Source organism: Trachurus trachurus, assembly GCF_905171665.1.
Source record: "Trachurus trachurus genome assembly, chromosome: 12".
Lineage (NCBI taxonomy): Eukaryota > Metazoa > Chordata > Actinopteri > Carangiformes > Carangidae > Trachurus > Trachurus trachurus.
In genome coordinates, this window is record NC_139908.1 from 8,887,257 (window position 1) to 8,911,596 (window position 24,340).

Sequence of the window (24,340 nt, forward strand, 5' to 3'; positions counted from 1 at the left end):
TTATGGACACTAGACACACTTAAGCCAGTGTGTGATCTGTTCACCTGCTGCCATTCAGTCTGAACGTCTGGATGAAAGGACCATTGGCTCTCTGTAAAGTTTTTGGATGATCTAAGAGTGAATTTGGGATCGTGTGTGTGCGCCTATCTGTGTTTGTTAGGACAAGTTTGACATTTTTGGTCCAGACTGCACAACTTGAAAAAGCTGTTTGCAGGTTAAGACTTTTGGGTCACTGTAAAGGTTGGGGGTTATGGATTAGTTGTGATGGATGAAATGAGGGCAAAGGGGGTGAGGAAATGTCAACAAGTTATAGGAAAGTGAAGAAAAGGTAAAACTTGGGTCCCTTATTCAACGTGTCCCTTTCAACGAGTGTGTCTCTGTAGATGTGTGTGTATGTGCTGCTGCTCAGCATGAAGAACTGTCACTGATGTAGCTACAAATATCTTGTCATGAGGTTAAAACAAAAGACAAAATATATTTCCATCTTGAAATGACACACATTCAGGCAGCTATCCGCTCTGAATTATTTTCTCCAAATATTTTCTGCAGCCTAAACGCCAGGTAAACATGAACACAGATAAGGAATAAATTAGCACTGCGCTCGAGCTCCATTGCGAGATTATAGCAGGAACAATGGTGATGGTGTTTTGTATGGCATTTTTATATACGAACATGGATATGAAGCAAATATTGACAACACCTAGGCTACACCTGAACAGTATCTACTTGCTAATAGCGAATTGATTTACGTAACGACATTCATATTCAATAATATTATTGATCGCATTATAGTGATCACAAATATGTGTCATTTTCTGCCACGACTTCTCCAGCTGCACAAATCGTGTACCTGAGGATGCTTTTAGGGGTCGTCGGACATGGGTTAAGTTAATTATTTTTCTTTTAACTTGAAAAAAACATCCCTGTTATAGCTCAGAAACTATGATCGATTGATTCGAGTGAAGATCTGAAAATAGGAGTTAGAAAGTCATTAATAAAAGTAGAATAAAGCTGGTTCCTCACGGTTATCAGGATTTGGAGATGGCATTTAAATGCAAGAATATAAATAATAACATTTATGTTGCACGTGTTTCTAAATGTATTTAAAAGCTGATCCTATGTCAGTTTGGATGTCCTCTCTTTATAGCTACCTATTAGTTGGTATCGTCTCTGCTTTTCTGCACACGATTCACACTCATTTCTCGCCTCAAACGCCCCCTCTGAGACGAACTGGTTTTGTGGCACTTTTTTTTCTCCTTTTGATGCCATACCCAGAGGTAGACAGGCAGCTAGGGAGACAACCAGGCAGCCGGGCGGGCGGGCAGGCGGGCGGGGATTGCCTCTACAGCAGCGAGGTGCTCTACCCAGTGGCACGGAAACGCCCTCGGATCACAGAGGGGGAATTTAGAAACACTTTAGAAGTGGTTTATAACTAGTGCTGCTGTTGTAAAAAAAGAGAGTCCAGTCGTGATTCATGATGACCTAATGCTTTTTTTTTTTTTTTTACCCTCTTGATGATCAGAGCAATCACATAAATGTGTAGGTCTCCATGTACGGCTGCAGTTATCTGTACTTTATGAAACTTAAGTTTTTTAAAGCCCATAACTCGTGCTATAGACTATTTTTTTTAATGTAAAAATGTTAGTAATTTTCCATTCATAGTTTTAAATGCTAACTTTACTTTTTTTTTTTTTTTTTTTTTTTTTTACAGAGAGATGACTAATGCATATAACTATTTAATGTAGGCTACACTAAGATGGTGTGGCTTTATAACAGGAAATACCAATATATTTCTTTGATACGTGAGGAGCGATTCCAACAACACCACTGTTGAAAATCAAAACTTAACAATAGCTTCTTCAATAAGAAATGTTTTTTTGTCCCCCATTAAAAGTTAATTAGCATCCATAATGATCAATGGCAGACGTGACCGTAACTATTCGTTCATAAATGTCTGATATGATCAACGATCAAGTTTTTATAGTTTCCTTCTCCTCACCATTTATGAACACAACCAAAACTGAAATAACACACAAACTACAGCGTGGGTGTGGAGTGCCTGTATGACTTGCTCTCCTCTTTCTGTATTTTTTTGTTCTTGTTTTCAAATTAAAAGTCAGAAATAAGTATCACGAGTTTATTACAGTCCCACGTGTGAAGTCTGCCGTGAAGTGACAGAACTAGCCTACCAAATAACATTCAAGAGGTTGTTATCAATAAATTGCCAACAGTGCAGACTAACAAAAAAAGAGATTAGTGTTACTGTATTTTACTGTAGCAACCTGACGCTTTTATCTATATATAAATTATTTATATGCGCTATTGTAAAGTTTCACATCAGGATAATAATACGTTTTTTCTGTAGTAAACTCTATAATACAAAAACTGTGAGTGTGAAGGTGAGTTATGTGTAAACTTCTGGTTGTTAAATCTTCCAGCTGTGAGTGCTTTAAAAAAAAAAAATCTTTTATGAGCCTGAAGTGTTTTATTAATTGTGAGAGATGTTCACCACTAGATGGCGCCGGTCAGATGGGAACCCTCTGAAAAGTTACACAGCACCTGAATGTAACATCTGACAGTTTGAGTTTTTACACTGGTGACAGTCATAGCTATGGATAAAAAAAATATATATATATTATTATTATTATTTGTGATTTACGTCTAAATGCGCTTTGGAGTCAGTTGCATTTAGGGAAAAAAATGCCCCATAACTTCTAATTGTCTTACAGAAAGGATGAGAAGTAAAAATCTATGCGAAAGAAGTTGTTTTCCTTTTAATAATGTGATCAAATTAAGCAGAGCGTAGTATTCAGATGAATGTACTCCCGTTTGTTTTTATTTATGTAGCAAAAATTGCAGTGTTTCTGGGGTTTCCTCAGAAATGGAGTAAACTTATTTTTCAGTCTCCCGTCGAAACAGTCACATTTATAGAGAAGGGTGAACAGCAGCAGGATGACATGAGAAAACATCTGTACTCACACTTTACTATTGTTAACCTACTCATAATTAAGTTCGTAAAGACTATAAAACATTGAATGATGACATAGCCTACTTCATATATATGAGTATAGTGTAAAATCAACAAACATTAATGTATGCAAGGATCAAATTTTAATATACAATCCACATCATATATAAATGAATATTGTGTTTAATCATGTTCTTAATAGGCTCACACATTACAGTGCACACCTGCAGTGGCCAAACTTTCTTGACACTTTCCCCCCTATAGCCTAACGTTATTATTATATTGCTTCGTTAGACACAAAGAAACATGAAAAAAGAAAAAAATTGAAATAAAAATAAAATTAGATGGAGATCCCCACACATGCAGAAGCAGCAGCAGCAGCAGCAGCAGCAGCAGCACCATGCTCCTGCAGACGCACGGCACACACAGGCCTTATATCTGGGGCTTGCATGCTCTGCGTGACCCGTGACTGATTCGAGTTAACAGCTGACTCTTTTCCATTACAAATGGCTCGCGGATAATCTAGATAACTACCGGATCACGCAAACTGAGCTCGCCTGTATGTGGTGCACCATGACTCTCCGCCACTATATCATAAGGTATTCATATCACACATATACAGTGTTCAGCTATTAGCCTATTGGGGCCATAATAGGCTATATTATAAAAGGTGCTATTTGTTAAAATTAATAAAAGCTAAATGTCTCTTATGTAGCCTATCATAGGCCCACTGATCATTAAACAATTCAATAATTAAATAAATAAAAAATGTCAATATTTATCTCGATCTCACCAAAGACAACACCAGTAATCAGACTTTCCACATCTGTTTCGTGTTTTTATATATTTTTTTGCGTAAAACACTGTAGAGCTCCATGAGTCATATAGGCCACCAGGAATAACCACTAAGGCCACACCAAACTTTTTTTTGTATTTTTTTTAACAATAAATAAATAAATAAAAAACACTCAAGTTAATTTTCAGAGACCCTTTTTTGTTATTTAATTTCTCGCTCTCTCTCTCTCTTTGGTGACGTTTCCCCACCATGTGACCAGGGCAGCGGTATAAATAACAAGCGAAGATCCACCCCCTCTGTGATTCAGGTTTGGCCCTTTTGCAGGTTTCCCGGAACATTTCTGTGCCTGGCATCGACGGGGATCGTTCGTTATAGTCGGCGGCGACAAAATAATAATAATAAAAAGAACCCTGCAAACATATGGAAATAGCGAGAAAACAGGGGGGCATCTCTCACCGGCGGCGACACGTGCTCCTCTCCTCTCTCCCCTCTCCTCATATGAGTTTTTGAAGAGGGAGGGCAAGCAGGGGCGGCTTGTGCATCTCTTCGTCTTCCTCATCTGGCGGCCGAGCGAGGAGGGCACAGGCGGTGTGTGCGCGCGTCGTGAGCCATGACTCTGAGCTCAGAGATGTCGGATGCCTCCATCCTTTCGGAAGAGACCGACATAGACGTGGTCGGCGAGGGGGAGGACGGGGACAACAACCAGACGCGCTCCTTCGTGGACGAGGTGGCGCAGATGCACGACGCCGCCGGGATCCTCCTGGCCGGCTCTCCTCCTCCGTGCCTGGACAGCTCCAGCTCCTCCTCCAGGGATGCCTACAAGCCGGCGGGCAAGAACAGCCTGGTGAAGCCTCCTTACTCCTACATCGCCTTAATCACCATGGCCATCCTGCAGAGCCCCAAGAAGAGGCTCACCCTCAGCGAGATCTGCGACTTCATCAGCAACCGCTTCCCTTACTACAGGGAGAAGTTCCCGGCCTGGCAGAACTCCATCAGACACAACTTATCCCTGAATGACTGCTTCGTCAAGATACCGAGGGAGCCCGGGAACCCCGGGAAGGGCAACTACTGGACCTTGGACCCGGAGTCGGCTGATATGTTTGACAACGGGAGCTTTCTGCGGCGGAGGAAACGCTTCAAGCGGCAGCAGACGCAGGACTTGCTGCGGGAACACAACACTTTTATCCCCGCGGCTGCTGCGTATGGCTACGGACCGTACGGCTGCGGGGGATACGGCATCCAGCTCCAGTCCTACCACACACACTCTGCGCTCTTTGCTTTCCAGCAGCAGCAGCAGCAACAGCAACAACAACAGCAGCACTCCAGGCATTCACATTCACACACGGGAACCATTATCCCTGCACCGTCTTTGATGCCCACCACCACGGACTTAGCCAGGAGTAGGTTTTACCCCCAGCTCAGCGCCAGCCTGGGTTCAGCCAGCGTGCAGGCTGCTGCCCCGGTGCAGAAGTCCAGCTCTCCGGTGCAGCGGTCTCCCTTCTCCATAGAGAGTATCATAGGAGGGTCGCTGAGCCCCTCCAGGACTTCTCCGGTCCTAGTCCCGGTCTTACCCTCCTCTCTGGGGCCTCCGGCGGCCACACAGCCCCAGACCGTCCATCCCGGAACCGTTTTACACGCGGGTGAAAACTTTCCCAGCAGAGTGGTCAGCGGCACGAGCGGCTGCTAAAAAAAATGTCTTAAAAACTACAAACTTTTTCCAAGAAACTCTTTAAAAAAACAGAAACTGCAACAAAAACAAAAAAACGCCCCCCTCTTTGAAGGTAGGATTATTTTTGTATGTTTATTTGATAGCACGCAGCTGAATGACGGACATGATAACACTGTTTGTGCCTAATATTCATGCTGTTTTTTTTTGTTTTTTAAAAAAAAGATATATTTATGTTCATGTCTTTTTTTCTCAGACTGTTGACCACGAACTCTCCTTGTATTTTCCATGAAGTGATTCGTTTCAGTCACTGTTTATAGGGCGTCTCAGGATAATGACTTAATGAACAGGTTATGAATGATCACATGTTTAAAAAAGAATAGGCTAATAATGTATTTGTGTCAAACACGTCCATGTTTTTTTTTCCATTAGTTTCTCAAATCAAAACGTTTTTTCTAAAGTTTTGATTTGAACTTTGTATTAAAAAAGACACAGAGAGCAAAGTCATACATTTATAATAATAATAATAATATGCAGTGTGTTGTTTATTTCAGTAATAAAACATTGTACATTTTTTTTGGCAAGTATTGTGTAATTGAAGTGTGATATTTTTACACAGTTTGTTTTAAACAAGAATAAATTTCGTTTTGCAAAAAAAAAAAAAAAAAAAGTTAATTTGTTTGGAAGTAAATTTATTAAATAATCTAAAACTTCATGGGGCCATAGTGGTATCCAGGTGGTATACTAAAGAAATAACGTCGCTATCGCATTAAGTAGGAGGTGTGAAGTGAATGAGTGTTTACATGTGATTGTGTGTATTAATCAACTATAACAACTGAGTGGCTTTGGCTCAGGGGTAAAAAAAAAAAAAGTGTTTCCTCCATTTCACAAAGTGTGCGTGCGAGTCAGGGGACATTAAAAATGTAATATAACCTTTGGATTATTAAGTTTACACTAAAGTAGTTTGTTGTAGATGTTGGCACACTTCTGTGATGCCAGTGCTGCACACTTTTGTTTTGGATCATGCGCACTCCGGGCCTGCGTGTCCATCTGACCTCTCTCACACTCATCCTCCGTAATTACGGTGAGCGGACAGGAAGGTGTCAGCGGGGTGAGACGGCCTGTATTTTTTGCCTGCTCCAGGCCGGTGATTATACCGGTGCTGATGTCGACAGCTGGCCACGCTCTTGAGAAAACACTCCTCGTTCAGTATTTCATTATCTGCTCTTATTTGACACAGTTTTTTTTTCCTCCAGAGAAAATGAAATGTTGCACCCGAAGTCTCGCTATGCTGTGGCACCGGGGTCCAACGGAGGAGGAAGGGAGGGGGTGGGGGGTGTTTTTGGAGGTTAAAACCACCTTAATCCACTCATTTTTACTCACTTCTATTTTGGCCTTTTGTTTGCCCCGCACAGAAAATAGCATGTCAAGCAGCCGCTGACACAACAAGCCAAACAAAGTGCAAAACGCGCAGAGAAATGTGCAGATAATTAACAAAACATAAAAAAAAAACCTGCAAAGTGGACTCACCTCCAATTCCAAAAGTGCATTTGGCTGCAGGAGCAGGTGCTGAAGCTCGAGGCTGCAGCAGCAGCAGCAGCAGCAGCACCTGTGCTACCGTGATGCTGCATGATGTGTCTGACCTCTTACATTGAATTTTTCATGACTTCTGTATGTAGCCTTTACTGTACATGCAGCCTTCTGCTGCTGCTGCTGCTGCTGCTGCTTCCGTGACTGGATGTGTGCGCCCGGCGACTGCGCGTGTGTGTCTGCCTGATTCAAAGCAACGTGTGTGTAGTAGATGGCTAAATTGGTGCAGCGCTTCGAGCCAGTTCACTAGGCCACGGGAGGACAGCTATTGCGTGATGATGTAACACGCAACGAGAGACAGACACACTCACACACGCACGCACACACATATACACACATTCAAATACACACACTCACAGTGAGAGCAGCAGGGAAGGAGGTCAGTTGTACTGTATGGATTTGTTTACAAATAGAGAGGAGCTTTACAGGGGGATAATTAATGCAATAAGACGTTATAATAATGTAATAACGTGTATAGTCGCGTGAGCTTTGTCCAGTCTGCCACAATAAGAGTCCTTCAGAGGTTTACAGTGTGTGTTTGTGTGTGTGTGTAGTCGATGGTGACGTGTAAATTATGGTATCTATTATAATCAAGCAATTTGCTACACTAATGCTGTGTATTATTGTTTTATGTAATAGCTTCGTGATCATTACCGTGACCCTCGCATAGGCCTCTATCTTTTGCTATCAGGCCCATGTGGAGCATTGTCTCCGTAACACACGGCCGATAGTGTGATAGTAGTGATATTGATTTTTCCACTCAATTTATAGTCAATTTCGCCTCTTTTCCAATGGTGTCTGTATAATTGCTTTGCTAATAGCTTATTTGATAAATATTTGTGTTGCTAATGGCTGAGGGTCGTGTATCCTAAGATGCACACGTATCCGGAATAGGCCTACACACCACGAGTTTTGCACCATGCACACATACACACCCATCCACCTACACACACACACACACACACACTTGGACCCACGCGGCCTCCAGCAAACGCCTCAACGCCATATTCAAAGCAAATAAACGCCCAAACGTTCACGTCCCAGTGATGTAGTCTGTGGAATTGTGCTAAATGCTACGTGCAAATATTGTGATTTATTATTATGGGCCATTATATGACTCCGCGTTACTGTAGCTCCCTCATGACGCCATTTTTGACCAGGACTAGGCTGTAAAAGAAAGCTCGTGCCTAACTTAAGGTTTAAAAAGACACAAGGGGAAAAGACAATGCGTGTAGAATTAAATCTATCTATCTATCTATCTATCTATCTATCTATCTATCTATCTATCTATCTATCTATCTATCTATCTATCTATCTATCTATCTATCTATCTATCTATCTATCTATCTATCTATCTATCTATTACGTGCTCTGGTTTCGTCTTCTTGATTGAAGAGGATAATTGATTGAACAAACACAAATCCTTTACTTTTATGGTCAAATTGTCCCTGAAACTAAAACTTTTCACCTAAATGGTTTTCAGATTTTTCCTTCATTAGGGTTCAGTATTAGAGCTACTAATAGTATTGATAATAGTTAATATTGCATATCCTTAATATTTTCTTCATAATGCTTTATACAAACCACTCTGAAGAGGAAAATATTACATAGACAGACAACCACAAAACAAATTACCTTATATTTAAAATATCATTTATAAGTCATTAAAACAAAGAGTATTGATATTTGATTTAGTTGAATTCACCTGGTAGAAAAAAACACACACACACACACACACACACGTGGTATTTCTAAACCGCATTTTAAAATGACTGTAATGACCAGGTACTAAATCCAAATTAGGTTCATTAAGTGTTTTGTTGTGAGCTGTGTATATAGCAACAGCAGCAGAACATACATGGGTATAGTCCTGCAGTTTAAAAAAAAGGGGGGGCTTTTCATGAAATGTCACGGATCATGTGGGCAGCAGCCCTCCTCGAGCATGACTGAAGCTCAGTTAGCAGTTTATCCTGCTGGGTCACAGGTCATGAGGAGAGGGGATAAAGCACAACACTCAGCCCCATAAAAGACACCGGCCTCTGGGTAAATGTGTTGGGGCATTCAAGGCGGAGAGAATAATGTATATTTCGAGGAAAAGTCATAAAGACCTGGCAACCGAGATTTAAGAGGCACAGCAGTAGGCAGGTTATTATTATTATTATTTTTTTGACAAGATCTCACACTGACCTCATCATCTTTAACACAACAAATGAACTGCGTTTTAAGCTATACAACAGTAACTTTGAATGAATTTACTGATTACATTAAAAGTGTAATAAAAACATAATGTTGGAAAATGCGATATATAACACTTTTGTATCTTAAAATATGTTCATCTACAAAATAAAACATAAAAACAAATGTTTGTAAAGAGGAAAAAACATATTTTCTGACATTTGATACACAGCAGTGTTCATTTTTAGGCTTCTGTTTTGATGAGCTATAATTTTTCAGCCTCCACACAATCTAATGTTATGACGCTGGTGTGTAACCAGATTTGTACTGAAACTCTTTTTCTTCTAATACGAATGTAAGAATATTTTAAGGTATATAAAATGACACACACACTGATCCACATTCACCTTTTTACTGATAAATAATGAATGGAGATTGTGGGATTATCAAAACCTATTTATTTGTTTTTTTTTCCTCAATAAAAATGTATTATGTAACTATTTATCAAACATGCTATATATTTGGTCTGATAATTTATAATAATGTAAGAACCCAGGTGCACTCCATTAAATCCTCAGTGAGGTTAGCCAAATTGTTTATAGCTCTAAGTTTTTATGGCTCCATATAGAATAACATCAATTTCCAATATCATAATCATAAATAAACCTTTTATAGCACAAATCAAACAAAGTAATGTGGTAAAATGTACCTCAATTTAGCTGAAAAGTGAATATTTACATGTTTGGTACATGTGAAAACTTTTTTTAAATCACTGATAATGCTGAAGAACAAATTAATGAACTAGCACAGATGTTTTTAAAGAACATGTATTTATGTGAATCTGCATTTAATTATATTTCAAATTTAGGTAGATATATTAGTTTTTGTTAGTTACTTCACCTAAAAAGTTTTGGCAAAACCTATAAGTTGAGAAAAAATAAAAAATAAAAATAAGATTTTTGAGTTTTGAGAGATTTTTATGTATATTGAGTATATCTTTTAGTTTTTACAGGACAATGCACATTCATCTACTCAACTGTGAACCTCAATATATAAGTTGAATCACCTTATCTAAGTTTTAGGCAGGAAAAAAGAAAAAGAAAATCAGCGTTTCCACCTTAAAAGATGAGATAGAGGTGAAATGTGTGGAAAACAGAGGAAAAAGAGAGCAATTGGCGACGTGGAGAGTAGAAGGAATGAAATTAAAAAGAAGAATAAAAAACAGAGTGAATACCTCCCAGGGAGGTGCAGAATCTCTCCATCTGCTATTCAGTGTATGGAACAGTCACTACACTTATCCCCTCTCTCTAAAAGGAGCTCCGCTTTCCACCCCATTAAAAAGTTTGGGAACTAATGCCACCCCTGAATACTACCCTAATTAGAGGCTGCTCAGAACTGCAAGGACCTGCTACACAAGAGTGGCTTTGGGATAGATTCTGCTTTTCCCCTTTTGTAATGCCATCGTTTTGCTCTTTCTTTTTCTCTCCCATTACCTCTTCTTTCTTTCTTTCTTTCTTTCTTTCTTTCTTTCTTTCTTTCTTTCTTTCTTTCTTTCTTTCTGTTTCTCACTGCAGCTTTCTAACAAAAAAAAGAAGCAGAACAAAGCTTTTTAGCACTTTTGATCCAGCAGCAGCAGCAGCAGCAGCAGAGAGAGAGAGACAGGGTGTTGGGTGAAAGTACAGTGCCTGAGTGTACATGATGTGATGAGTACACATGATGAGACTTACAGTTACTGTAACAGCTGTAGAGATGCATGAAGTGCTGTTTGACAGAGGAATTAAAGACGCTGGCTCGGGGCCACCTCGTCCCAGACCCAGGGCCAGGGAGAAACACTGAGCTTTCACCACTTCATGAAGTGCAAGCGTACGCATCCTTGCACATAATTTATTTAGCTGAAGACTTTCAGGGGTGTTTTTATTTGTTCTACATCTTGCCTGTCTCACCTCGGTGTGAACCCACAGATCTGGGATCTGCTGCAGAATTATGTTGCTGCCTCTCACTGCATTTTTCACTTTTTTAGCCTCGCACGTGTTTGCTTTGGCATGCTATCCGCTCATACAAACAACTGGGGCCCATAGCTTATCCATCACGCTTGTGCAGAATGTGATGATAAAATAACAGGCGGCTTGAAACAAACCATTTGTTACAGCAGAATTTATTATTCTGTCCACTTGAAACAAAGTACAGAGGTTACCTAGACATCTCCTACTTAGGTTACAACAATAAATAGAACAGAAATTGGCTGCACGTAGCCAGGTCGTCTAAGCCCGGTTTGGAAAGTCCCGCTAAGTCCAGCAGCTGTGTGATGTCACCGCAACATCCGCTGACCGCTTGCATCCTACACATCATTAAGCATCATTGTGTTATACCTTTCAGAAGGAGGTCTCTGCCAAGGAAGCACTGCTCGCTCGCTCGCGACTACTACTACACAGCTTCGGGGGCCTGATTAGTTACATGCAACAACGCCTTTCGGTCATAAACACTTCATTGAGCCCCAGCAGCCCGTTCATCATCGTGACACCCGCAGGTAATCCACACCAACGGCTGCAGCTGACACAAGGCAGGACCCAAACATTTCCTCCTGAGTGGGGGGACCCCGCTTCTAAACACAGACCGCCAGCAATCTGCACAGCAAACACAGAGCGTCGTCACAACGCCTGTAAAATGTAGTTGGATATCTGCAAACCTGTAAACGTGTGGCACATTTCTCTCTCTATATGTCTGTGTGTGTGTGTGTGTGTGTGTGTGTGTGTGTTAATGGGTGATGGAGGTAGGGGGTCAAACTCTGACTTCCTCGCACAGCTTCCAAGTTTAACATTTCAGTCTGCATCCTCTGCGTTATGTCATTGATTTCTCAGTGACGACGGCCTTGTCACTCAAAAGGGGCTAAAAGAAAAAAGTAAAAAAAAAAAAAAATACAAAGAAAACATCAACACTGGAAGCCACCCATGTAGGCTCATTCACTCCTCACTTTTCCTTCCCTAAATATCCTTCCCCTCTCCTCCCCCGAACATTCCCTTCTGTTTGTATATTTCTTTCCTTCCATCCTCCTCTCTCTCTCTCTCTCTCTTTCTCTCTCTCTCTCCAGCTCTCCGCCTCATTGACTCAACCACAAAGTGTCTATGGCAGATGACTCGGGTCTCTGAAAAGGAACGGAGAGAGAGAGAGAGAGAAAGAGAGAGAGACGCTGGAGCCGAGCGTTTAAGTGGTGGGATCGAGCCACCCCACCTCTCTCCTCTCTCCCTCTCTGTGTCGCTGTGCCTTCTCAGGCTTTTGGACGTTTGCCCAAGTCTGTCTTCCCCCCCGTTTGACAGACGTGCTCCTCTCACACACACACACATAGACACACAGCAACAGATTGACCCACAATTAGATCCAGAGATTTTTTAAGGCCGCCAAACTCTCGGATAAAGCCTTTTGCCAAAATGTAGAGCCACATAAAAGACAAAAACCATGACCCTCTGCAACATATTAAGGATGTGAGCTTTGATTTCCTGATCACACGCTGCATGGTTATGTATGACATTGTCGAGGTGAGGAAATTCCCTTCGAAAGACACGTTCTTAAATTGTCAGCTTCCCTCTGAGTCATGGCTCGGTGATGCCTGGAAAAAGGATACATGACTGGGTTTGTGAGAGCAAAAAGAGTGAGAGGAAATACAGTAAATGTGACTATTAGAGTTCATTTCCCAACATCTACTGTAGCATGTCTGCATGCTCCGAGGAGTTTGACAGAAGGATGTCTTTTTTTTTTACCAAACCCCACTCTGTTCCCGTCTTTTTCCTCCACAGGTATTGAAGGAAAACATACACCAAAGTGTGCAACAACAATGTTGACTCTCTCAAAGGGAGGAAAGAAACTGTAAAAACACTGTATATCCTTGCACAGTCTTTCTGAAAGCCTCCTTTTGTCTGGAGTGTGCGAAAAATCACTAGTATTGAAAACATCTAACTGGCAAGATCTCACGGAAGTAGGGGGGAAAAAAAGATGCTGTTTTATTTGATACTTCCTCCCAAGGCAGTAGGCACTTCCTGTTCCCCGTCAAAACATCTTCAGTGGCCTCAATCAAAGTATAACTTCGTCGTAGGGGGCGTCCAGCGGCCCCCGTGCTTCAGGGTGGCCAAGCCCGCCATTTCTGAGCCGACTTCTGTCGGATACGTGCAGTCGCTCCGCTGGCAGGTAACTGGATACATATCCAGGGACACAGCAGGGCGCTGAAACGCAGCCCAACTCTTGTGTTAGCACAGGCTAGATTTACCGGCTGAATTTTAATATAATTCCTCTGCTAACATAAGTGTATATACCTGATCAGGACCAAAAAGCTCAATTTGCACAAAGTGCATCAGTTCACAAAGCGCTAAAGAGGTCCATCTTGTGTGTTTACTGAATTATCATCATCTGAACCTCGTTTCATGTGTTGCAGTTGAATCCTCTCCGGTTAGGGAGGGAGGGGTTCACATGTTTTATCTCCAATGCTTAGAGTGCCTCACTTATGCTTCCATTTTGCCCTCTTGTACACGGCAAAGCTGGAAAAGAGGCTTTTACACACCCACATACCCTCAGTACACACATACTGTTAAATGCGAACACCAAGACTAATTACCACCATCCAATAGTGGTAATTCAGTGCGATCATTATGCAGGCTGACTTCTCCAAACAGCAAAATATCTGTTTTAGCACGAATCAGAGCTGTTAACTCGGACGAGGAACTGAAAAACCAGAATGTTTAATTTCATTTCATACTTACACTGTAGACCCTACAGGATTATTATCAACTCTTTGAACAACGTAGGAGTTTCACCATAGGGTACTTCAACTTAAATTACACACAGTAAGTTTAGAAAGATGACATTTTTGAGTAAATATCTTAACATTTCATAGTTTTCTTCTATCTACACTAATTAAACCTACTGTTATAATAGTATGCATGCTGTTTAAATTCTATATAGAAAATGTTTAATGCCTGTTTTCATTTGTGCTCTATGTCACTTATTTCTGTTATATGAATATCAGAAAGTCACTTTGGCTTTGCAGGAATTCAGTGTTACATGACATAGAATGGATGAAGGCAAAGTGAAATAAATAAGTATTTCGTATTTCTCCTCTCAGATTTGCAGCCTAGACAGTGTGGAGGCGGTTTAGGAACGACAGCATTTATGGAGATTAAATTAAGTGAATTATTGTAAAAACGGGTGAGGGTTTTGGTAGCCAGACAAAAAAATTTCCTTTGTGAGTGGGTTGGCACTGGGAGAATTTGACTATATGACCTGAGTATTTCTAGAAAACTAGGCGACAGCCTCATGTTAGTCTGTTGAAACAGGCCTGTTCAGAGACTAAGCACCTGGTGTGTATATATACGTAGAATGAAAGATAATGCAATAAGTCCAGAGGTCAACTTCCGGCCTTTTTATGTGCAGTGTTTGGTCAGGTGTTCCCTGTGGGCTCTTGCGCATGCGGCTCTACTGTATTTTCCCTCGTTCCTTCTCAATTAAGCAACTAAACCAAACAAAATGTTTTTAAAAAAAATCCAAAGGAAAAACATCTTGAACCCTATATAGGGCATCTAAAACATTGTGACATGTTCTCATCCTCCTCTAATGATATTTTGGGTGGGTTGTGTTGAACATAAGCAGTGCTTGTGGTCTGCTGCATGTGAAGCCTAAGACAACAACATCTAAATTTGCCTAAAGTCAGCGTTTGTGTATTTAGCAATGGAAGTTTCTTAAACAATGCCCCGGACGGTCTTCAGTGGCTGTTTATTCTTTACTGATTCATGTACAGCTCTGCAGCCCAACGCCAACTCAAACATGGTGGAATAATACATTTGGAAACCTTCAACAAAACTGGATTACAGAGTGAGGTCTTGTTATGAAAGCAAAGATATTAGGGGGCCAGATCAACATAGTTGAGAATTTTGACTATAAGTAAGACAGCTTATAGGGAAAATGCTGAGTTAAACCCTCTTGTTTTATTTCCTGAAGGTCATAAAAGAAGCCGCCATGTGTTCATTAAGAACGAGAATGAGACCTTTTAACTGCTAAAACTCACAAAACAATCGTAACAACAAACCCTAAAATCCCAAGGAGTTGTGTGAAACAGTGTGCAGGCAGGATGCAGACAGCTGTTACCCCTCTTCCCCCTCGCCGCCCGCCCGTCCGCCCGCCTGCCTGTGCAGCTCGTTGTTTTTACAGTAGCTTAATTGATTCACTGGCCACGCTGGTCTCCTCCTCTTGATCTCTCCATCCTCTCCCGTCACTCTGCACTCAGGTGGAACGAGGTGGTGGGGGGTCCAGGACGTGGTCTCCTCTCTCCCCAGCTCCAGCCACGAGAAACATATGCTACACAGATCAGCGTGTTTCCATTTCTCTGCCCCGTCACCAGAGGGGATAGGATTACTCTGCGCCGTTGAGGGAAGAGGGATGAAATGCACTGCTGGTTGGATGGTGCTAGGATGTCACAGAGCAAATACATAAATCTGTGCATTTTGAACGCTGGTCATTTGTTAGTTGTGGAACATTTCCTCCCCCGTATTCCTCAAACTTCTTTCCCATCCTCCTTACTTTTTTTTGAAACTGTTGAATAGGCTTGGTCGTTTAGCGTAGGTTGTAGGCGGGGGTTTGACAACTTCCCAGAGCCAGACAAATGAACCGATGCCCTGCCGTTTGAAAGTACAGTGTAATAAAAGATGAGATGAGCTTCGTTAGTGGAGTCTATAACATGAACAGGCAGGAAATGCACCAATAAATGTGGTGACCCATGTAACAAATCTTTATGTGGAGTAGAAGTAGAAATAAAAACAATCCCATTAGCATCCAAAGTATTTGAAGGGAAATATTACTATGGAAATTCAAACAGAATCAGTGTTTTATTAGTTGCCACATTGTCACGCAGCGAACTATTACATCTCTATTTTAAGCACCTTTGGGGAATATGGTCAGAGTTTATGGTAAATATGTAGAGGGCAGTTAGATTAGTTTAGTTTATTGTTTTTTCTCGTGGCTGTCATGTCGCTTCTGCAAATGTGCTAGCCAGCTAGACATCTGAGAATCTGGAAAATAAGTACCACCACTGTTTTAAGCATTGAACAGTATATAGGCTACTGATCTGAACTTATTTGCACAATAAGCAGAAATCTCACGTTTCTATTTCTTTTGCACAATCGTAAAGGTTGCAATGCATGTTTCCAAATGTACTGTGTAGAAAAACAATAGTTTTCTTATCATGCAGTTTTCTCAAAACCCATTCGGTTTATCACGGTGATTCAGATGTAATGGGAACACACTAGCCACAAACTGGGGCTAATATTAGCTTAGCATAAAGACTGGAAGCAGGTGGGTTTGGCAATGGAGAATGGATAAAAAATAATTAAAAAAATAAAAAACTTGGTAACCACAGGCCGCTAATTATGTGATAATGTCAAGAAATAGCCTAGAAATACCGGTCAATTTCATAGTAATATCATCAATGTCGTCAAAAGATTACACATGCTGCTTTGAATTTTTTGAGAAAGGCCAGAAGTTTTCTCCACCAAGTCCTTGCAATTGTCAATGACAATCAATTATTTCTGGGCTATTTCTACGCAATCAATCGTTATTTCTTGGCTATGTTTCTCAACATCACTATGAAATTGATCCTTATGGGCTATTTCTAGACACTATGATGCAATTACTTGTTATTTCTTGACATTATCACGTAATTAGCGGGTTGTAACATCAACACCTCAGCAACTTTCACATCTGTATGGACATGAGGCAAGTGTCTTCTCAACCAAGTCTTGGCAAGTACAATTTGTCAGTGTCTGTATTACTAACCCTCCTCCTGGCCATGTGCATTTGTTTACAACAAATGGCAAGAAATCAATCAATAGAGCGGAACTTAACATTGTATATCATATACAATGTTACAACGCGTATATTTGAATAGTTTAATCTGTCATGAACACGAGATTACGGGTTACGGGACGCGTTTGTATCGCAGTGCGCAGATGAGAGCTGGGATGCCGAGAGACACAAGGTGTCAGAAGAGGAAGGCAGAAGAGCCTCCATTCTCCCTGCAAGTTATATGTCATTTATTTAACCATCACAATTACTCCAAAGCTGTTTAATTAAGGTAAAAATGTAGCATAGATAAGATAAAAAAAAACCTGCATAGTTCCTCTTTAAATTAGGAAGTGAGAAAGCATTGTCGTCTTTAAACATAGACAAGTTCAGCCTGAAATACAAATACATTAGTCCTCCACCACATTTTTGGTCACGTAGGAGGCTTTACTGGGAGTTTCAGTTTACTCCTGTATTTGACTTCACACACTTTATTTAGCTCAGGATATATACGTATACCCATTAAAAAGAAAGCACCTTCCGTTGTTGTTGCCTGATTTCCAGTTTGTAGTAGCTCAAGCTGGCAGTTAAACAGCCGGGACAGATTGATACTCTCTCGTCGATGCTTAATGACTTTCCCAGTCTAAACAAATAATCAGTCTCTCGGTAGCAGAGCAGGGGGGGATTTTCGTGGGGGCTATCAATTCACTCTTCGGGGATGCAGAGCGGGGAGGGATGGAGCAGGGAACGCGGCGGGCGAATGGCAACAGAGGAGAAGAGAGGAAGAGTTTACCACAGAATTTATCCTCCTTGTCTTTTTTGGCTTTTCTGCGTGGCGCTGCGACGAGGGCGGTCAGTGTGGTGACCTCTCTCCCCGGTAGGAGGGGTCTGCTGGTGACCCCTGTATTCCCCCGCATCCCCTTCCAGGCCCGGCTCAATGCAGGCCATTCATGAGTGTGTGTTTATCCTAGTGATGCTCCGCAGGGACGGCCCGCTATCCACTGCCATTTTATGGAGCCTGAGGGGAGAGAGAAAGAGAGAAAAAGAGAGAGAGAGAGAGCAATGGAAGCGTTTAACTACTCCACTCACACTCACACACAATAACATTTCTATTCACCCCTTTACCACTCTGTTTGTTTTTCTTCTCCCTGCACCAAAATGGTGTTATAATGCACCTGATTCCCGATATTCTTTATTTTCAACTGGACACCTTTTGGCTGCATAAATGTAGAAGGATTGATATGCGCCGAAGAATAACACAAACTTTCGCTCTCTCACACTGCCTTAGACAAACATACAGTGGAGGCACACCCACCCAGAGCGAGAGGCAGAGAGCGAAGGAAGTGTTGAAGTATGTCTTACGGCGCTTAACCAAGTGAACCTTGAAGTTATTTAGCTTCCCCTCGAACCAAGCATCTGGATCCCCCTAAAACCCAACTCCTACAAACTCCCCCTCCCCTCCCCTCACCAACACGGGCCTCCAGGGGCCGGCCTGCAGGACAGGGCACGGAGGAGGAGGAGGAGGAGATGTGTACGCTCTGTTTTCACAGCTGAGGTCATTAAAGTTGTACGTGCAGGATTAGACAAAGAGCGGAGTGAGGTGGGTGATGTCTTCAGACACATTCGTATTGGAAAGAATTTGCAAACTCATGACACCTCCTGAAAGAGAGCAGCAACCGCTCTGCATCATGTTGTGTGTGTCTGTGTGTGTGTGTGATCTTTTTCGCCCCATCTCTATTCACAGGAGAGGCATGCTAAGGTGTGACCACCCGTGCTCTTAACACTTTCCATCAAAATGGATGAATGTGTCTTATATCATTTATGAAACACACAGTTGCTGGTGATTTACAGCGGCCTGGAGCGCCACCGCTACATCACTTCACCTGTGTGTTTTCCAGTTCATCAAAGACGGGTCGAAGCTCTGGAGAAAGTAGATCTTCTTTAGTTCCTCTTTTGGTTTGCAAAATGTTTTGCTCACTTTTTTGGACTTTCCTTATTTAGCCTCCGTGTGTGTGTGTGTGTGTGTGTGTGTGTGTGTGTGTGTGTGTGTGTGTGTGTGTGTGTGTGTGTGTGTGTGTGTGTGTGTGTGTGTGTGTGTGTGTGTGTGTGTGTGTGTGTGTGTGTGTGTGTGTGTGTGTGTGTGTGTGTGTGTGTGTGTGTGTGTGTGTGTGTGTGTGTGTGTGTGTGTGTGTGTGTGAGAGCCTGAGCTATTAACCTGTAGTACTAGTGAGGATCATACTACAAGTTAGGTGAAAGAAATTTAGAGCAGGATTTTAAAGAACTTTAAATAAAGAGATGAGAGGAGATCACTCTTTCCCACAAGTTGGACTTGTCACCACTTGGATTTAACTCAGCTAATAGGTCAGAGCCTCCCATTGGATAATTACTGCATGGATGATGATGTTTCAGCTGGCAATGACTCATTTAACCCTAACTGATGCAGTCCCATTTCTTAAACAACCATGTTAGAAGACTTCAGAAGGGTAAAATTATTGGCATCAAGCAAATAAAACATCTAAAGAGATTGTTGAGACTAAAATTGTGTTAAAAACGGTCCAACGCATTATTAAAGACTGAAAGGGGAGTAGGGAACCATCATCTTCAAGGAAAAAATGTGGTCCAATGTGACCACAGAGTCCAAACCTTAACCCCCACTGAGAATATTTGAAAAATTAATTCAACTTGGGATGGAAATAATAAATGTTGTGACATTGCAGAAGCCGAAACGATGCCACAGCAAATCAAAGCTAAAGGCGGTGCAGCAAAATATTAGAGTGTGTGACTTTATTGACCTTTATTACTCCAGTTGCATTGTGGGTTATGTATTGTACCAGACTTTAATAGAAAAGGCGAATGCATGCAGTAAAAAAAATGTAATACAGTAGGCTATCTGGTTCTTAGGCATCAGTTGAATAGACGGATGTATGGAAGTGCAGTGAGAAAACACTCTTACACTCCAACATTTTTAACATTATAATAATTTCAACATTAATTTAGAGAAGAAAAAAAAAACAAAAATAAACATACAATGCAAACTGTATGAAATGGTCAATGAGTGAAAAACCCATTTAGCCATTGTTCAAACCTCCCTGCCCTGCACTGAGTGACTGCAGCTTCACTTTGACAGGAACCCTGCTGCCCACACAGAGTAAACACAAACTAATTAAACCATATCTACTTCAGCCTGAAACACTGTAAAAAGCTTTAATAGAACAAGTGCTGTTTTGTTATTTCCAGTCAAGCTGGTGCCAGATATATTGGCTGTATACATGCAGGTCCGGTGCAGTCAGCCAGTCAGTGTGAGTGTTATTGTGCTTGAGAGGACATGTTGTAATTTTCCTGGACTCATCTCTGTTGGAGGTTGTTTGTCCTGCAACAGTCATTATAACACTGGCTCCTCCTTTGCGTTTAAAATCTCATTTTTTAATTGTTTTAATCAGCGTTACTCAGCAGAGCCCAAGGGTTCAGTTAGTCTGTGGTCACCTGACTCACCAACGTCGCTTCTGTGGACGCATCTCATCTAAAAAAGTCACTGATATAATCGGGACATTTGGTCTAAAGCTGTATTTATTCCTCTTCTACCTCCTATGTTGCATTTATATAATTTCCCAAATACTTTCAGCTTGTGCGCCCCATGCATCCATAATCATTTTAAGCTGGTTCAACTGCAAAACAAAAGTTCCCCTGCTGCCTTAAAAATGTGAGCTAATTGAACTTGGGTTGAATAATTAGTTCAGAGTCGTTCTATGATTTTTTTTTTTCCTTTTTTTTTTTTTTGAAGACATAAAACTGAGCTGAGATCTGCCTCAGCCCTCTCCTTTCAGCATCAATACTAAGTTGAATTATTAGGGACAGTAGCTTGGCTCGCATTGTTTTCATTATTGTGAGAAGAAACAGCCATAAATCAATCTAACGTGTTACAGACACTCAGCACGTTTCTATCATTAAAATGACTCAAACAAAAGAGAGGTCTCTGGTGAGTTTGGGAAATCAGCTAATACACTAATGACGTTTCATCACACACTGAATCTAATGAGTCCATTCATTAAACTAATCACCGTGTCAAATCAAAAGACCTCAAGTCAGAAAAGATCATGTTTATAAGCCCTGCAGGTCTGAAAGTAAAAAGAAGACATGTTCATTTGAGTTAATACAACTAATCAAACATGTATTTAGATTAATTTCATAAGAAAAACAGTGGTTGATTCCACTAAATTGCTGCAGGATGTTTCCACACTTCATCAAATACTGTTAAAGTTAAGTTATATCTGTGTGCTAACTGCTAACAGTGTGTGTAGGATGTTGTTGCTGGGCATGTTGCCTTGCTGTTACCACCCAGCAGTGGGTCGACTCCCGACAGTCACCATGACACACGACTGATGAGTCACAAGCCGAGGACGAGCTTGTGTTTCTGCTGCCGAGAGGCGACGTGAGATGACTTAGCAGCGCTGCACAGAGCAACTGTTTCCCCCACGTCACATCCAACACAACACCGGCTCTTTAACACCATGAAATGAAAAAGATCAGTGCAGCAGCAGCAGCAGCAGCAGCAGCAGCAGACGGAGGTGCGGTGGTTAAAATGATGCCCCAGGACGTTTGTTTTAAAAAGTCCCACAAGTGAAGCTGTTGGACAAAGACTAAACCACAAGCAAAGCAAAGGAAACCTGCACTTTGAGGAAGTTTTAAAAACCAGACGCAGCGCCGACGAACAAACACAACCTCCCACCATCGCATACGCATACGCTGCCGTCCTCCCAACCAGCCAAGTCTGGTCTGAGCTTTTGGGATTTTCTCTTGTAGCCGATTTGAGAACGGTGATGATTTCTTGAAATTTCCTTTGGTGTTTTCCCACTTTTCGCTGCCGTTCCTCGCAATATACAATTTATGCAACACCACAGTCATCCTGCAGGACGCCGTAATTAGAAGGCGAGCGGCCGTGATTGTAAAAACAATGCAACACATCTTTATATTTTCGGCACGTATCTTGAACAAACTTCAACTTGTGAGGCTCTTAAGTGTGTTATGTCTTTGTTGCACACGAGCACTTATGTGTACTTTACGGCCCTGCTATCTTTAGGTCCTTGGGAATATCACAAGAATGCCGAGAGCGGCCACTTCCATAAAAACTCCTGCTGTAGTCCTCCCACTCTGAGGTTTCTGGCTCTAACGTGCTCTGACATACTTCAGAAAATATAATTTGCTTTATTTTTTTATGATTATTTCTATACCAAGCTATGCTCTTCAAAGGTTTGAGATCTTTTATGCGAACTCCTGTTTTTTTCTTCTTCTCCGTTGTTGAGTCCATTGCCAGAGAGCCATGACCTCATGCTGTAATTTTAGTCTAATTCCATTTGGAGGGGGAAACTCGACTGAGCAGGCCCTTGATTCAAGACCAGAAAGGTTAAGAAACTACCACTGGCTAATAGCAGAGGTAGAGATGCTTAAGAAAATAAAGATCACTTCTTGACCTTCTTTACTTCCTCTTTCAATTGCGGCTCTCAATCATTTTTCCCTCTAAAGGGCCTGCAGCACGTGTTTTCATTTATGAGAGATTATTTTGAGGTGGATTCTGCTGCAGTTCTGCTCCTGCAAAGTGGATTGCGCACATTTTTTTTTTTTTAAATGGGCCCATCCATCCCATATGATGTACATCTGTCTTTGCCGCTGTGGGTTGTTGCATGTCTGTACAGTAAATATGAAGCTGTACCACCACCAGCAGAGAGATTTTTTTTTTTTAGATGGAAAGAGGAGGAAGCAGCTGGCCCTGTTGTGTCCAAATGTAACAAAAATCCGACCACCAGCACCTCCAAAAGTTCATTCACTAATAAGTGGAGTGGAGTCGGATTGGCACAAAAGTGTAAAAGTGTTAAAAAAACGACAGGTTGACATTTTATGGAGGGCTATTTCTTGACTCTGAGCAGTCGCAAGCCAAACAGTGAGTGAGTGAGACTCCAGGAAGTTACTGCTCCCAGCCAAGAAATAGTCAGTTACATAACCAACCAACCCCCCCTACCCCTACCCCCACCCCAACTGCCCCACCCGTCCGCCCCCGCCCTGTAAAATGGTAACTTGTCGTTTTTACACCTCACTTGTTCCAGGTACAGACATGAGAGTGGTATCAATCTTTTCATCTCACCGCCAGCAAGAAAGGAAAACAGTGCGACCCAAAATGTGGAACTATTAGTTTACAAGCACGGCACACACACACACACACACACACAAACACACACACAAAGTTGTTCTCTGAGCCACGACTTCTGGCAGCCGATGAAACGGCGGTGGTTCTTTTGGAAACTGAGTGAACTGTAATGCACAACAAATTGATTCATAATCTGTTTCAGAGAAGCCTTCATTTCCAGAAAGGCCTAATTTTCAGGGTGCAGCTCCAACTTTTTTTCTTCCCTGCAGAAAAACACATATTTCCATTCAACTGCTCTCTGGCTGTTTACCATGACTGTGTGTGGTAATTGGACCTCCCTTTTTTTATTTTCATTATTATTATTATGATTTCTACAGTACATGAAGCTTAGTTAGACCAGCCATTACATTTCTGAGAAATCTAGCGGTGGGTTTTAATAGTTATTAACAGGAATTTCCACAAAATAAGCAAATCTCAGCTTTAATTATAAACTGTGTAGGGAAAGGAAGAATAAAAAGACTATGTGGAACATAGCGGAGAAGGAAATGGTGAATATTTTTGCAAAATGAGCAGATCATTGACACGGGCCTGCAAAAATAATGCAATCCAGGGGAAATTAAAAAAAAGTTCCCCCTGAGTGAATAGAGCAAAAACAATCAAGGTTTTCTTTAGGTGTGTGTTTCTTTTTCTGCTTCACAGGTCACAGAGAGAGAGATGGAGAGAGAGAGAGAGAGAGATGGAGAGGGAGGAGGGGGCTCTAACTATCTTGGCACAGAGGAGGAGGAGGGCGGTCTCATCAGAGCTGTGAGGTGTGTGAGTTGAAGTCTGGGTGTCAGTCTGCTGTAACTGATTCAGTGGTAATGAAGCCGCTCTTTGGGCAGAGTGCCAGAGAACACAGAGCCGTCGGCTCCGAATGAAGCTCCTCAATGGACCCAAAATACACACAAACCCTTTATTTCAAATTCAGATTTTCTATCAAATATATTTGTCCATGTTGTTGGACGTCCTCCGCTCCTGTTATGTTACTCACAAGTCAGTGTTTCCTTTCTCTCTTTACCTCCTCCTCATCCCCCCAGAATCACATCCGTCATCACCCTAATGTGTCTCCTTGTCTATTTCCACCCTCCTCCCTCTGTCCTCCTCCTCCTCCTCCCCCTTTTTCAAATCAATACGTCTCGGCCCCCTTTG

The 24,340-nt window shown here is 41.7% G+C and overlaps 1 protein-coding gene across 1 annotated transcript; it reads left to right on the forward strand.

Moving 5' to 3' along the window:
• Positions 1-4,374: 4,374 nt before the first annotated feature.
• foxd1 (forkhead box D1) lies at positions 4,375-5,451 on the forward strand (the record flags this gene model as incomplete). The annotated part of the gene is made up of 1 exon (XM_083983347.1): positions 4,375-5,451. One exon carries the CDS (start codon positions 4,375-4,377, stop codon positions 5,449-5,451), a length of 1,077 nt encoding a protein of 358 aa, XP_083839473.1.
• Positions 5,452-24,340: the final 18,889 nt, after the last annotated feature.